This window comes from Diceros bicornis, chromosome 7 (genome assembly GCF_020826845.1).
Source record: "Diceros bicornis minor isolate mBicDic1 chromosome 7, mDicBic1.mat.cur, whole genome shotgun sequence".
In the NCBI taxonomy this organism is placed as follows: domain Eukaryota; kingdom Metazoa; phylum Chordata; class Mammalia; order Perissodactyla; family Rhinocerotidae; genus Diceros; species Diceros bicornis.
Window position 1 is genome coordinate 56,339,974 of NC_080746.1, and position 15,492 is coordinate 56,355,465.

General features: G+C 54.4%; 1 protein-coding gene across 1 annotated transcript in view; it reads left to right on the plus strand.

Moving 5' to 3' along the window:
* The window catches only part of CHRDL2 (chordin like 2), a 30,673-nt gene extending 15,985 nt beyond the window's left edge, over positions 1–14,688 (plus strand). The window contains exons 4-11 of the mRNA XM_058544536.1: positions 648–790; positions 3,031–3,124; positions 4,770–4,825; positions 6,637–6,805; positions 7,711–7,905; positions 10,145–10,318; positions 13,771–13,863; positions 14,537–14,688. Of these exons, the coding sequence (XP_058400519.1) occupies positions 648–790; positions 3,031–3,124; positions 4,770–4,825; positions 6,637–6,805; positions 7,711–7,905; positions 10,145–10,318; positions 13,771–13,863; positions 14,537–14,616 (1,004 nt within the window). The 3' untranslated portion in view covers positions 14,617–14,688. The remainder of the gene's footprint in view (positions 1–647; positions 791–3,030; positions 3,125–4,769; positions 4,826–6,636; positions 6,806–7,710; positions 7,906–10,144; positions 10,319–13,770; positions 13,864–14,536) is intronic.
* Positions 14,689–15,492: the final 804 nt, after the last annotated feature.

Below are 15,492 nucleotides of genomic sequence, written 5' to 3' on the forward strand. Positions count from 1 at the left end.
TAGGAAAGGTGTCTTGAAAGAACAAGTAAGTTCTCTCAGGACTGGAGGCTTACCCCTCTACCCAGCAGGATAAGGACTGGCTAATTGGCAGGTGATGGGGAGGAGGGCTCTGATGGCCAGTGAATGACAGGAGCTTGCACCAAGCACAGGGCCAGTCTAGATCACCCCAGCTGACTCCACTAGAATATAACTGCACGAGGGACTCTGTTTGTTCACTGCTGTGGGTAACACGTCTAGAACAGCATCTAGAACACGTCCTGGCACTAGGAGGTGCTCTGTGGATGCTCACTGAATGTTGAATGAACTAATGCAGGTCCTCACTCAGTGGGGCTCAGTGGAGCTGAGGCTTCTGGCCTTGCTTTTTACTCAGCAAGCTGAGTTGGGGCCAGCTCAGATGCTGAGGGGCTGAAAGGCCATGGTGGGGAGCCATGGGAGGGAGTGACATGGTCAGATACAGGTGTCAGTAAGACCTCTAGGTTAGCTGATATGGGGACTGACTGGAAAGGCTGAGGCCAGAGCTCGGTTTAAATGCCAAGATGAGATGAAATGCAAAATCTTCAGAAAAGTGGCCCAGTTAATTCTGGCAAAGATCTTAGATCCACATGAAACCTCATTTCTTTCTTCCTCCTGCCTCTCTCCACCTGCAGAACCTCACACTCCCTCTGGGCTCCGGGCCCCCCCAAAGTCCTGCCAGCACAACGGGACCGTGTACCAACACGGAGAGATCTTCAGTGCCCATGATCTGCTCCCTTCCCACCTGCCCAACCAGTGTGTCCTCTGCAGCTGTACTGTAAGACCGTCTACTTCCCTTTAGCACAGGCCAGTGGTCTGGACGCGCAAAGCACGGCAATGTGGACTGGGGGGAATTGTCTCCTCTGGTCAAAGCAAAGTGAGGGTGAATGGGCTCAGGGGGAAGGAAACGTCTGAGGTTTGAAACATTTTGCCCATTCTGCCCTTCCGCACCCTCCTGAGCTCCCTATTATAGCACGGATCACCTCACACTGCCGTTTGCCTGTTTATGTTTCCCCCAGTAGATTCTGCACTCCTTGAGGGGAGGGAATGTGTCCAATTCATTTCTGTATCCTCTGCTGCTCTTGGCTCAGGGCCTGGCACTCAGAGGATGTGTGTGATGATTATTGAATGAATGAATGAATGAATGAGTGAGTAAATGATCAGTTCTCAGTCCTGGGGCATAGAGACAGGGCCAGACAGTTGGTAGCAAGTAGAATTTAATCTGAAGCTGTTTCAACTCCCCCTGCCTGTGGTCAGAGTTGGGCTGACTCTGCGGTGTTATCAGGGGACAGAGACTGAAGCTAAGCAGGGCCTGATCTGGAAAGTCTTCATCCTCCTCCTCGGGGGGTTCTAGGTGTGGCCCCACCACAGGCTTGCGGGTCCTCACCCTTGGGCTCAGTTCTTTGTCTGTGCACTGGCGGGAGAAACTCCTGCCCTCCCGATTTCCTGATCATCAGACCACTCTGGCCTCAGCTCCTCTGAGTGCGTAAGGGAGTCTGCGCAGGTGATCTCCAGTGTCCTCTCTGCTTCAGATAATCATCTGATTTAGCAGTGATGCGAGAGTAAGAGGCCCAGACTAGGTGTCACTCACCCATGTTTGAGCTCCAGCTCTGCCATGGTTCCCTCTGTGACCCTGAGTGAGTCACTTTCCTCGGGCCTGCCTCCCCATCTTTTCGGTGAGAGGGTCTCATCAGTCCGAGCCTCTGAATCTTAAAGTATCTGTGCTACAGAGCAAACAGCTTACAAATAACAAGGAATGACTACTTATAAATCAACTTAGAGAGTGATTATTTTGGCCTGGCCTGAGCCTCTTGCAGTAGTCTAGTACGCTGTGCCTGCTAGGTTTATGGAAATGCCTTGTGTTTATATACAGCATCCCAATGACCCTAGGAGAAGGGTAGCACTTATTTTTCAGATTAGGAAACTGAGGCTCAGAGCAGTGAAGCAACTTGCCTAAAGTCACACAGCTAGTTAAGTGGCAGAGCCAGAATTCGGTCACAGGACCACATGACTCCAAAACTCATATTCTTTCCCTGCATTGTGCTGCTTCCTATGAGGGGACGAGGGCCTGGGATAGGTGGGGCCTGTGGGAAGAGACAGAATGATGGTGAGGGGGTGGTGAGAGCATTCTTCTGATCCCTTCTCCCTGGGTACTTGGGTCTCCCCTTCTTTTCTCTCGTCCTTGTTTATATGGGACTGGCTTGACTCCTGGCCTCATCTGAGGGATCAGAATCCTTACTTCTGAGACTCATTGGAAAAGGAATAGGGAAAGGAACAAGGTAATATCACTTCCTCCGGGTACAATGTGCCTTTGTACACATTGTTTAAAAAGGGTTTTCACAACCATTCCCTCACTTGATCTTCACAACCCAGATGGGAGTGCTCCCATTTCACAGAGGAGGAAACTGAGGCCCAGGGAAGAAAAGTGACTCACCAAAGGTCATCCAACCTCCTGACTCTGAGGAGGCCTCTCCTGCAGTCTTGCCTCTCAAAGCTGGGTCCTGAAGTTGGGGACCTGAGGTTTTCAATAAGAGCAAGATGAGCCTAAGGTGTCACCCATCTGCCCCCCCTCCCCTGCGTTGGGCCCCCTGTTCCAGGCCAGGGGAAAAGGACATTGATCTGAGTATGATAAGCCTGAAGACCAGGCTCTATTTGATTCTCCTGGGCTGTGTCTCTGACTTCAGGTGGTCCAGGTCCCTCTCTGGGCTCTCCCTATCTGTAGGAGGGGAGAATCCCACTTCACCAGTTGCTGTGAGAGCCTAGGGAGAAACCAGGTGGAAATGCTTTAGAAGCTGAAGGACGAATGTTACCTCAGGGCCCAGAGTGGGAGTGGGGAGGGCACAGGGGACCCCACCTCTGAGCTCACTGGGCCTTGCCCAGGATCTCTGCTGCTCCCTCCCTCTCCCACCTCAGGGGAGACCTCAAGGCCATTTGACCCCAGAGAAGGGGGCTCTCCTAGCCCCAAGGCTGATCCTCCTCAGAGCTCATCTCCCAGCTCCTGTTTGCTCTGTCTGCCAGGAGGGCCAGATCTACTGCGGCCTCATGACCTGCCCGGAACCAGGCTGCCCCGCACCCCTCCCGCTGCCCCCTTCCTGCTGCCAGGCCTGCAAAGGTGAGTCTGTCTGGAGCTCTGGCAGTGCCCACGCACCCTGCCCCAGGGAGCTGGCCGTGGACTGGGACACCAGCATGTAGCAGACCATCCCTTCCTCAAGGGTGGGGGCTCAGCTGGGCCCTCAGGAAGCTGAGCCTGTGGCAGAGGCTGATGTGCACCTCTTCTTGATTGCAACTCCAGGGAGCACGAAGGAGGAAAGGGGGAGGGAAGCAGGGAAGGAGGGAGAAGCAAGGCAAGAAGGTGTTGGGGAGCTGCCTCTCCTTGATATCAAGTGTGACCTATCGCTCCAAGTCGTCTTCTGCTGCTCAGAAAGCCTGGGGGTGATAGAGGAAGAGTAAGAATTTGTCAACCTGCCACCAACTCCCATTGGCCAAAGGTTCACCCCAAGGGTGGTAATTCCCCCATGCTCCCCTCTTGTGCATGCACATGTGGGGTCTAGGCCGCCTGGGAGCAGAGGCAGGAGTGCGGTGGGGTCAGAAGAGGGGGGCGGGAGACGTGGACAGGAGGCGCGGGCAAAGGAGGGAAGTTGGCTGGAGCCCATGCAGAGAAGGCACTGCTGCAGTGCCTGCAACAAGGGGGACGAAGTCCCCCAATCAGATGAGGCCAAGAGGATCAGAAGAGGCACAGGAGAGGGGTCGTCTGTGCAGGCAGGGACCACGTGTCCTCTGTCTTCCTCATGGCAGAGCTGGGCACAGAGAGAGGCCAATACATTGGCTTGTGAAAAGCAACTGGTTTGAGTAGAATGAAGTGCCCAGATGGTCAGACTGTTCCTTGTGGGCTGGGGTAGTCCAGGAAAGCTTCCTGGAAGAGGCAGGACTCAGGGAGGGGAGTGCTCCACTGTAGAATGCTTCCCCAGATGTTGGCATCGTGGAAGGGCACTGGACCAGGAGCCAGGTGACTGCGGTTTAGTCCTGGTTCTTCCAGTAAATTCCTACAGATTCCTTCCCCTCTGTGGGCCTCAGTTGTACTGTGTGTACACTGAGAGGCTGGCCTCGTTGATTTCTAATGGACGGTCAAATGCCAGTGTTCCTTGTCTTTGAACCAGGAATGCTCGGAGGGAGCCACACTTTATGTGAGGCAGAGGCTACGGAGATGGAATCCCACTCAGGGCTTTAGGAAGCTGCGGGGCTCTAAAGGGCCTTGTGTGCTGGCTCCCCAGGGGGTGGGAGATGGAGGAGTCCTAGGGTGTTCCAGCTGGAGGGGCAGAGGGGCTGGAGGATGGGGCTCTGGGAGTGTATAGTGTAGACCAAGGCGTGGTGACTTCAAGTGTGGCTGGGTAGAGTGGCTGCCCAGTGAACTGCAGCAAAGCAGGCTGCAGGCATGGGATTCTGGGTCCTTGGGCCATCCAGGACGGGCATTGAACAAGATGTTCTGGCCCAGCAAAGCAGTTTACTGACCAGGTCAGTGTGGGGTAACTGAGGCAGCAACCCAGTTGTAGAGACCTTATCAACCCAAGGGTGAGGAGAGGCTGTAATTAGAAGTGGGAATAAGTCCCCACTGGGGCAAAGGAACCTGCTGGTAAGTGGGGAATGCAAAAGTGGCACTGGGCCTTGGAGGGGCAGAGCCTAGAGGTGGAGGCCTGCAGGGCTCCGGCCAGCAAGGCTGAGGAGGCGGGGGCTGACCCGACTTCTGTTTGGGTTTCCAGATGGGTCAAGTGAGACATCAGCTGAAGAGGACACCACGCAGTCACACCACGGGGTGGTGAGTGCACAGCTTCACTGACAGGGTGGGGCGAGGAGGGAAGGCGGGCGGTGTCCAGGGCCTAAGTCTCCATGACTCTGGAGCAGGCGATACCAGCTATTGTCCTCATTTCTCATTTGTCCCCTGGGTCAGCTCCACTAGCCCCACCGTGTTCCAGCCCCTCTCCCTAGCCTCCCACCATGGCTCCCATCATGGCTGATGGGCCAGGAAGGGCCTGGGAAACAACACCACGCAGGGCAGGAGCAGGCCCCAAGCTTTCCAATTTCCCTCCTGGGAAACTGTTTGACACTGTTCCATCCAGAGCCTGTGCCTGTCCATAGTTTAGGCCACCTCTGGGCAACGTGTTCCCCAAGGGAGTGGCCTCTGACTTGGGCCAGCCTTCCCCACCTGGCTTCTGAGGTACTGGTTCTTTGTCTGGGGGCTACCTCACTGTTCCCCCTCTGTCTTGCCCCCTCTTGATCTTGGTCTAGAGGTAAGATGGGCTAACATGGTCAGCTGTCTCTGATCGGAGAGGAAAGAGGTGGGAGATGGGCTGACCCGTTGACTCAAGTCCCCGTCTGCCATCTTGCTACGTCTACAATGTGAACAACTCCACCTGCTCTTTCTGCCTGGGTCACCTGGACCCTGGGGGACTGGAGGCCGGGTTCCCCTTCCCAGAGACTCCCCAGGGCTCTGAACTAATGAGCTCTCCCTTCTCCTCTGCCAGCTCATCCTCCCTTCCCAGGCCAGACCTTCTCAGTTGGGCCCTGTGCCACAGATCTGAGCAATGCCATCCTCTTTCCTTCCCATCCTCTCCCCAGGAGGCAGTCTGCTAAATGAAGCCCACCCAGGCTTAGTTCCAGGCCCTGGGCAGCTCCTTACTGACTTGCTGGATGATGTGGGCAAGTCACCATTCGGGAGTTGGGCTCTTCAGTTCCTTCTTGCCTCTATTCTACTTGACAAGCATTTCCTGGGAGCCCCCTATGCTTAGGCCTATGCTGGGGCCTGGGACACAGTTTCCATTCTGAGAGCTCTTGTGGGCTCAGTCTCTGGGCCATCAAAGGACTGACTGAGACTGTAGAGAGCAGGAAGGGGCAGTAGCAGAAGGAATGTGAGCGACTCAGGGTCAGTAGGGAGGTAATAAGCTCTGCCCCTGCCCCCAGCCCACTTGCTCCTCTCCCACAGCCTGGAGCTCCCAATCCCCAAACTGTGAGCTGCGAGGCGCTTGCCCCATTTTGCTGCCCTCACCACACACCCTTTGCTATCACTGCCAGCCCTCCCAAGGCCTGGTCTGCAGGGGCAGGGGCTCAGGAATTGGATTCCAGGGGCTCAGGAAAGGAGACTCCAGAGACCCTTTGTCTCCAGATGGGGCCTGCTCCTGGTCTTCCTGTCCCATGGGATTCTGGGCCTGGTGGGAACTTCAGAGGCCCATCCCCTTGTCCCATCACCTAAGTCTTCTCAGACGAAGAATTTCCTGACTCTCATCCACACTGCATTCTCACCTTCTATTCTTAAATATTAAGCTCTCCAGGTCCCTGGTGACTTAGTCTGCCAGATCAAGACCTCAGCCCCCTCTGTCCACCCCAGCCCCAAGGCCCTGGCTCTGCAGCCTCAGAAGGACTTGGGAGAGGCTGGATTTCCTAATCACTATCTTCTGAGAGTTTTCAAAGATGCTTTCTGAGAACATCCTCGATCCCATCCAGGTCTTCCTTCTATCCCTTACCTGTGCCCTCTTCACTGGGAAGTTGTGCTGGCATCTGCCCTCAGGCCTCTCGCTGCTACTCCACTGGCAGTGACCCATCAGTGATCTTCATCCCTCCTGTCATTTGCAGAGACATTCTCAGGACCTGTGTTCAGGGGACGGCGGGAGAAAGAGAGGCCTGGGCACCCCAGCACCCACTGGCCTCAGCTCCCCACTGGGCTTCATCCCTCGCCACTTCCGACCAAAGGGGGCAGGTAGCACAACAGTCAAGATTGTCCTGAAGGAGAAACATAAGAAAGGTGAGGACTGGAACCTCCTCCTACCCATGAGGTGGAAAAGGGGAGCCCCGACTGCTTCCACCTCCTATCCCTGCACCCCCATTTCAGTGGCTCCATCAGGTCTAAACCCCCATTTGACAGATGAGGACACTGAGGTTCAGAGTACTGAGTTAGAGACAGAACCAATCCTGGAACCAGGACTATGGGTCAGCACAACAATACTTTTCTGAGCATTTGCCATGTTTTTGCTGGGAATTGAGGGACACAGAACAGAGAGATGAAAAATGGTCCCTATCCTCAAGGGGCTCATAGACTAGTAGGGGAGACAGACATGTAAATAAATTATTATACTCTAAGGAAGTGCTAAGGGAAGGTTTTGACAAAGGACGGAGGGGGCAGAGCTGGGCTTCAGGAGGGCTGTCGGGATGGAGCAGGGAAGGCCCAGTGGGCAGTCATGGCAGCAGAGCGGGGAAAGAGGCCTCACCGCAGGACACCTCCACCGGCAGTGCTCCTCCCCCTGTGGAGGCCTCTGTCCCAGTCCCTCTTTGTACAGATGGGACACTGAGGCTGAGAAGGGGGAGGGGACCTGTCAGAGCTCACATGGCCAGGCAGTGACAGAACTTGATGTCAGTTCTGCTGCCAGGCCAGCCCTCTCCGTGCTCCACCAGAGGTGCCCGTGAAGGGCAGGGGGAGGCCTCTCCATCTTCAGCAAGAACTCACTGGGCATGTCTTAGCCCTGAGTGCTGAGAGGCAGGAAGTCAGGGACAGGGGACCTGTTTTATTCCCTGGCCTCCACTTTGCAGGCAGTGTAGCTGGGGCCAGACTGGTGGAGCAGGGGCTCCCCGAGGCTCCACCTCCACCCATTACTGGACTCTGGCCCGGGTCCCAGGCACTCACCTTCCTCCCTTCCGCCCTCCTTGGCCCAGCCTGCGTGCATGGCGGGAAGACGTACTCCCATGGGGAGGTGTGGCACCCAGCCTTCCGCTCCTTCGGACCCCTGCCCTGCATCCTGTGCACCTGTCAGGACGGCCGCCAGGACTGCCAGCGGGTGACCTGCCCCACCGAGTACCCCTGCCATCACCCCGAGAAAGTGCCCGGGAAGTGCTGCAAGATTTGCCCAGGTACAAGGGGTGCTGAGGGCAGGGAGGGCACTGGCCCGAGTGAGCCCTGGGTCTCTTGCCCTAGAGCACAGACACTTGGAACATCTCCAACATGGATGGGGTGTGGACTCAGAGGCACAGGATGCAGGTCTTTAGATGCACAGAATGTTAGAATCACAGGAATGGAAAATGCCCGACTCGTAAGATATTAGATTATGGAGCCATCTAATGTTACAGCGACAGATTCAGAGGCTCTCAGACATATACACAGAATCACATAATGTTCTGGATTCTATGAAGTCATAAAATATTAGGATATTAGAACTTTTAAGAGGAACAGCCAATGTTTATTGAGCACTTACCCTGTGCGAGGTAGGTATTTTGCATGCATGAAGGCAGGTAATCCTCACCACGATGGACAGGGCAGCTATCTCCATCTTACAGAATGAGAAGATAAGTATCTTGTCCCGGGTCACGCCGCTGTAAGTGACAGAGCTGGGACTTGAAACTTGGTCTGTCTTACTCCAAAGACAGTGCTCCTGACCACAGTTGTCTTCCTTCAACCCTCATCTACATATGGGAAAACTGAGACCCAGAGAAGAGATGGGACCTTCCTGAGTCACACAGCAAAGTAGTGGGGGAGCTGGAACTAGAACTCAGGCTTCTAGACTTGCTGGCTGAGTTCTTTTAACAACATCATGTGACCCTAGGATTAAGAGTGTGCAGAAGAAGACATCACAGTATCTCATTGAGAAGAGCAGCCTGTGATAGTCAACAGTAGCTGTTGTAGGGGCAGGCCCATTCCCACAAGCCTGGAAGGAAGGCATGGGGTAGAAGGTGCGAGTGGAGGTTGTGCCCCGACACACTTGGTTAGAGGGCTGGGTTGGCGAAACTGAAAGGATAGGAGCAGGGAAGAAAAAGAAGCCTGTGTGGAGCACCTGCTGGTGCCGGGATTGGACTGTGGCTTCACACATTCCATTTAATCCTCACCACTCAGTTCCTTCACAAATGCAATTCCTGAGTGGCTACAATTATCCCAAGTCTCCACCTCCCCCAGAATTTAATGTCAGGAAGTTTGGGTTTGCGTTAGCTTGCGTACTGACTGACTCACCTAACTTAACTGTCGTGAGCTCAGAGACTCATTTTGCCTTTCTGAGCCTCAGACAGTTGATGAAAATGCTTAATGGATTGTAAATAAAAATCCAAACATAAGGGATAACTATTATTTATCAGAGTTATAGGCTATTAGGAGTGGGTCAGGGAAGGAGCATGACGGGATGGTGCCCGGAACACACGAGGGGTAGGGGCTCGATTTGAATTCTCTCTCGCTCCTGGGCTCCTTCACAAACACACCTGGTCTTGGGCTCCCCCACCAGACCCCAGTCCGTTTCCCCTTAAAAATAGTGAGATTGTAGCCTTACAGCCCTTAACTGGACATCTCGAAGGGCTTCGTAACTAGTATGAGTCTGGAAGGAGGTGTGTGTAGGACTTAGTCCTTCAGTCCCTGAAAAATAAATTCTGGGAATGTTGGTACATGGAAAGTTCTGAGGAATGTCCTTAGAATTCCAGCATGTCAAGGCGTTAGGACTGGATCCTATTTAGGACCAACAACATTACCATCTCCACCATCCCTACCATCACCTTCACCATCTCCATCCTCACCATCACCACTACAGTCGCCATCATCATGATCACTGCCACCACCTCTCCCACCATCACAACCATCGTCATCGTTACTGCCATCATCACCTCAACCCCTCCCAAACCTTTCATTCTATGTGTGTTCTTTGAGAGCCTGTGCTTGGTGGCACGAGTGACTCAAAAGACTTGGAGGACATAATTCCTGCGAGTCACCTTGTGAGTCTCTTTTAGAGAGAAAACATACCCCTGTGAAACAATTACAAGGCAATGCAAGGCAGCGTGGGACTGAGGGCAAGAGTGGGACAGGGAAGCAAGAAGGGTTTTAAAAGCTGTGGGTGGGAGGAAACAGGGTGGGCTAAGCTGTTCCAAGGGGGCTGCCCAAAGGAGGTGGAAGGTGAGCTGGGCCCTGAAGGGTGACTTTTCTGATGTGCTGATCAATGGGAGGTGAATGGGGGAGACGCCCCCTCTCTTCCCCAGAGACTTCCTTCTCTTCCCAGGGACACCAGAACTTTCCCAAGGACTGTAGAGACCCTGAGGGCGATGTCAGACTGGTGGTCCGTCTTCCTGGGCCTACCAGAGGTGGGAGACAGAGTGTTTACGAGCTCCTTGTCTCTCCCAGAGGACAAGGCAGACCCTGGCCAGAGTGAGATCAGTACCACCAGGTGTCCGAAGGTGCCAGGCCGGGTCCTCGTCCACACGTCAGTGTCCCCAAGCCCAGACAACCTGCGTCGCTTTGCCCTCGAGCGTGAGGCCTCTGAGCAGGTGGAGATCTACCTCTGGAAGCTGGTGAAAGGTGAGCATTGGCCCGTCCCAGCTGGGTGTACCTCTGCCTGTCCCCCTTCCTGTGCTTCAGGCCCCCAGGGGCCTTAGGGGCTATTTGTTGATCAAGTGCCTCTGGTGGCCTCCCTTCCAGGTTTAAGAGTCCCTGATTCCAAGATAGAGGGAGACATGATTCTGTCTGTGACTCTCACAGTTCTGATAAGCTCACCCACTCTGTGATGCCAGGGCCTGGAAGTGCTCCCTCTCCTGGGGGGAAGGGGTTGCTGCACCTTGCAGGGAGCCAGGACAGAGGAATGCCTACCCACCCTGGTGAGGTGAAGAGATGTCTGTGGGTAGAATTGCAGCACTCTGTGAGGGAAGATCTTCTCAGGCAGGAGGCCCTTGAGGCTGGTCTCATTCAGCCTTTTCTAGATGGTGGATTCTGTCCCTCCAAGGTAAGTTGACATCAGAATATATTTCTCACTCTGTGAGAAACTTACCCTATTCCGCATGCTGCTCATATCACAAACTGAAGGTCAACAAGAGGTTCATTGATAAGGGAATTTTCTGGCTCTTCTCGTAAAACATAAATCCTCTGGGTAGAATAAAACAAACTAAACCCTTTAAGTGTGGATTAGCCCTGAGGTCACTTTCTCTACTGGTGGGTTTGGTGGGGGTTGGGGTGGGGGTGGAAAAGGGGATGCTAAGAATGATGACAATGATGATAACAAGCAATGTGTGAAGCGCTTCAGAGTTTACTAAGTGCTTTCACATTCGTTATCTCATTTGATCCTCAACGATCCTGAGAGTTAGGTATTATTATCCCCATTTTACAGATGAGGAAACTGAGGCTCAGAGAGGTGAAGTACCTGGCCCAAGGCCACACAGCCAGTAAGTGGAGGAGCTAGAGCCCATGTCTTGTGACGTCAGATGCGGCTCTTTCCCTGCTCTACTCTGCCCCCTGTCGTAGGAGGAATGGACGAAGAAAGCGGAGCTGTTCAGCCTGGAGAAGAGAAGACTCAGGGGGACAGGACCGCTGGCTTCATGGCTCTGCAGGACTGCCCCATGCAGAGGGAACAGTTGTGTTCTGAGTGACTGCAAGGGTCAGAACAACAAGCAGGGGCTTTGGAATCAGACCTGGGTTTGAATCCCAGCTCTGCCATTTCTTAGCTGTGTGGCCTTGGGCAATCACTTGACCTCTCTGGGCCTCAGTTTTCTCTTCTGTGAATTGGGGAGGAGGGTTTCTGGAGGATTAAATGAAATAACGTAGGTTCTGTCCCTGACCTGTAGTAGGTGCTAACAGTGTTAATATCCTCATCCCACAACATCAGTTGGTTAGAATTGCAGAGAAGCGGGTTTCAGCCAGTGAGAGGAAGCTTTCTCACAGTTGGAGCCTTCCTGCAGTGGAAGGGAGGGAGCAAGCTCCATTCACAGAAGTCTGCAAGCAACGGCTGGGGGTGGATTCTGCCAGCAGCTGGGGAGTTAGATTCACTAACCCTCATAATTGTTTTGCGCCTTGAGATTCCGTTGGCCCCTGGACAGGTGCCGGCTATGTGTTTACTCGGCCCCTCCTACTCCACCAGGTGCTGGGTCCCAGAGAGCAGTGGACCCCAGCCTCTGGCCTTAGGGGGCCTGGGTGCAGCAGGAGCTCCCTGGGAACTGAGCTGCTCAGGGAAGGCTGCACAGAAGGTGGGCCTGGGGCTGGACAGGATTTAGAAAGGCAAGAGGGGCACATTGCAGGTGGGGTGGTGGTGACAGCCTCAAACTCTGGCCTCGAGCCCAGACTGATAGCCCTGCGCTCTGTGAGTGATATGTAGCAGGCGCTATGTGTAATGTGCTTCATTTAATCCGTATGAGAAACCTGAGGGGTGTGTATTAATGCCCCGTTTTGCAGATAGGAAAACTGAGTCTGAGAGGTACAGTGACTTGCTCAAAGTCACCTGTAAAGCTTTCAGTTATGCTTTACAGGCTTTGGTGTGGGGACCCACCTACCTCCCTGTCACCTCTTCTCCAGGTTGTATTCTGGGGTTGGTGCAGTGGCAGGCCTGGGGCAGAAGGACCCGTCCACATCTCATGCTTGTGATGTAGCCTGGGCCTCGGAGCAAGCCTCTGTCACGTCCTGGTCCTTGGCATCTGGGCAGGGATCCTGAGGACAGTGCTAGACATTCCTGGCCTCCTGGACCTCAGTCCCAGGACCAGAGCTGTCTGTTCCCCTCGGTGGGATCCCACTCAGATTCCCAGAAGCAAGGCCAGTTCTGGTGTGCTCGAGGGTGGTGCTGGCCTAGCAGAGGCCTTGCTGTCGCATCTGTTCTTTCTGGCCACAGACCCTGGTGGTAACAGCTGGCGCGACCTCACAGCCCGTGTGCTCAGGGCCTCAGCACCGTGTGTGGTGCCGTGGCCAGCTCCCCATGGCATGCAAACATCAGGAGATCCAGCTACTACCTCATTCCCCCTCGGGCCTGGCCTAGACTGGGCACACATACATTTGCTTATCCATCCATCCATCCATCTATCCTCCATCCATCCATCCTCCATCCGGGGATTCATTCATTCATTCATCATACATGCTTAATGTGTGCCAGGCTCAGGGGACTCAGCAAGGAAAGCCCTCCCGGAGTTCCCAGTCTGGTAGGGGAGGCAAGAATAGACACAATGATAACACATTAGAAATAGGAACAATCACAAACAGAAGCCAAGAGCTGTGGGTGCTCCAAGGAGGAGGTTATAACTACTAGGGCAGAAGGGGGAGCGGGTGGGAGAGGAATCAAGGAAGACTTCCAGCTAAGGCTTGGAGGATGGTAGGAGTTCACCTGGTGACCACAGGAGAAGGTGTTCCAGCAGAGGGGGCGGCATATGTAACGGCTGGGCCCCCTCAGGGGACTTCAGCCAGTTGGTTGGGCTGGAGCACAGGCAAGGCCCCTTGGGGTTGGGGTGCCCTGAGCCCTGCGCTGAAGGGGAGCCCACAGCTCTGACACTTGCTAGTGCTTTGGTATCTGAGTGAGGACACCTACTGATTTTATCATACGTTCTCTGCCCAGAAAAAAGGTTGACCGGTCCATACGGGTTCCCCCCCACCCCCCCCTCCCCTCTGCACTGTGGACAGGTGAGTGGGGTGAGAGCAGTGTGGTGATGGTGACAGGAATAGGGGCAGCAGAGTGGCAATGGGGGGTCAGGGAAGGGGAGTGACAGGGTAACATATATTTTCAAATGACTGTAGTTAGGATCAGAGATCAGAGGGAAGGGAAAGGGGGTCAGAAGTCTAGTGTAGTGAGCCAGGCAAGACGTGATGGGGCCTGAATGGGGAAAGTGGTGGTGGGGATGGAAAACAGACTCAAAATGTATAGGAAATGTAGTCCCCAGGATTTGATGTCTGGTCAGACTAGGGGAGGGGAGGAAGGAGACTGGATCCTTCCGAGTCGAACTCACCCTGTGTCACTGACTGCATGGCCCTTACTTCCCTGCTCACACCCTTGTCTCTGCCCTCAGGAATCTTCCACTTGATTCAGATCAAGAAAGTCAGGAAGCAAGACTTCCAGAAAGAAGCACAGAACTTCCGGCTGCTCACTGGCACCCATGAAGGTGGGACCTCGGGCTGAGGGCTGGGGCCTGGGAGGAGAGCCGGGCGAGAGGCCGGGGCCTCTTGGGGAGTTCCAGGCTGCTGGTGCCGGGAGGGGGGGCTGTCAGCACAGACGTCAGTTCCCGGCACAGGAATCCAGTGGGCGTCTGCGCCAGAGATTTCCCAATTCGGAGCTCAGGAGCAGAAGGGTGAAGCAGAGCCAGCTGAATTTGGTCTTGGAGGTGGGGGAGACGAGGCTGTAGAGGAGGGAGGTCTGAGCCCCCAAACCCTGGTGCTGCCTGCTCCCTCTCTACTGGAACCCTCCCCACCAGTTTCCTCCTGATGCCCTTAATTTGCTCTACAAGACTCTGAGGAAGAGGGACCCAGGTGGGGCTTCAGGTGGGGGAGAGGACATCGCAGATCAGAGCCTCCCCAGCAGGTGTCAGGAAACCAGCCCAGCCCCCAAATGTTGGTTGGTTGAAGGTGGGGTCACGTGCCAGAACTGATCGGGGTATGGGCGTATGATGGGGATATCCACCCCCTTCCTCCCTGTCAGCTCCAAACCCAGGCCCACCCAGTCCTCCTTGCCCTAAGTTTTTCCCACGCTAGTCACTCTGCCTCTGTTGCGCGCGCACACACACCCCTATATACACCACACACCACACACACACAACTCTTCTGCTTTCCTCCATGCAGGTCACTGGAGTGTCTTCCTAGACCAGACCCCAGAGCTGAAGGTCACGGCCAGTCCAGACAAAGCGCCCAAGACCTTATAACAAAGACCTAAACAGTCGCAGATATGAGCTTTATCATTTTTGTTGTTATATATTAATAAATAAGAAGTTGCATTACCCCTTAACCCTGCCTGCTGAGTTCATATCCAGTCTCCACATGTTCTCACAGTGACTGCAAGGCAGGCCTGGTACCCCCATTTTACAGGGCTGGAAACTGAGATGCAGAGGGGAAGAGACTGGCCTCTGTCCTCACAGTGAATTGGTACCCGAGCCAGGGCTAGTTCCCCCGCCTCCCTGCCCAGGCCCTTATCTGCCACCATGGCCTCTCCCCTGCTCTGTCCCCGGTCCCCAGCACCTCCTGCTTTTACGGGCAGCCTCGCTGTCACAGCTCTTTGGCACTGAGCCTAAGAAGGGGACTGACTCTAGTTAGCCATCGGAGGGGGTGAATGGAGCCTCAAAGCACTTTCCCAGTAAACAGTCCAGGGATCCTTACAATTGTCAGCCGCACTTTAGAATGAGGAAGCTGAGTTCAGGGAGGAGCAGTTATTTGCCTGAAGCCACAGAGCAGGGTGGCAGCAGAAGTGGAATTGTGTGCCAGGCCTCTCACTCCGGGCTAGCACCTCTGCCCTGGTCCACTGTGAGCAGTTATCAGCCCACGTATTCTCACCTCAGGATTTCCAAGACTCAGCAGTCAGACTGCCAACCCCGGCACCCCAGTCTGGAAGAAGGCCTAACAGTTACAATTAAAGACAACATCGATAATTCATCCTGCCCACATGTACAATTCCTTGAATTTCAAAGCCATTTTAATGCCCATGATTCTACTTCAGGTGAAGAGTGTAGGAATTACTCCCATTTCAGAGAGGAAGAAACAGAGGCTCAGGGTTGGCCAATATCTTCCTCAAAGCCTCGGTGATG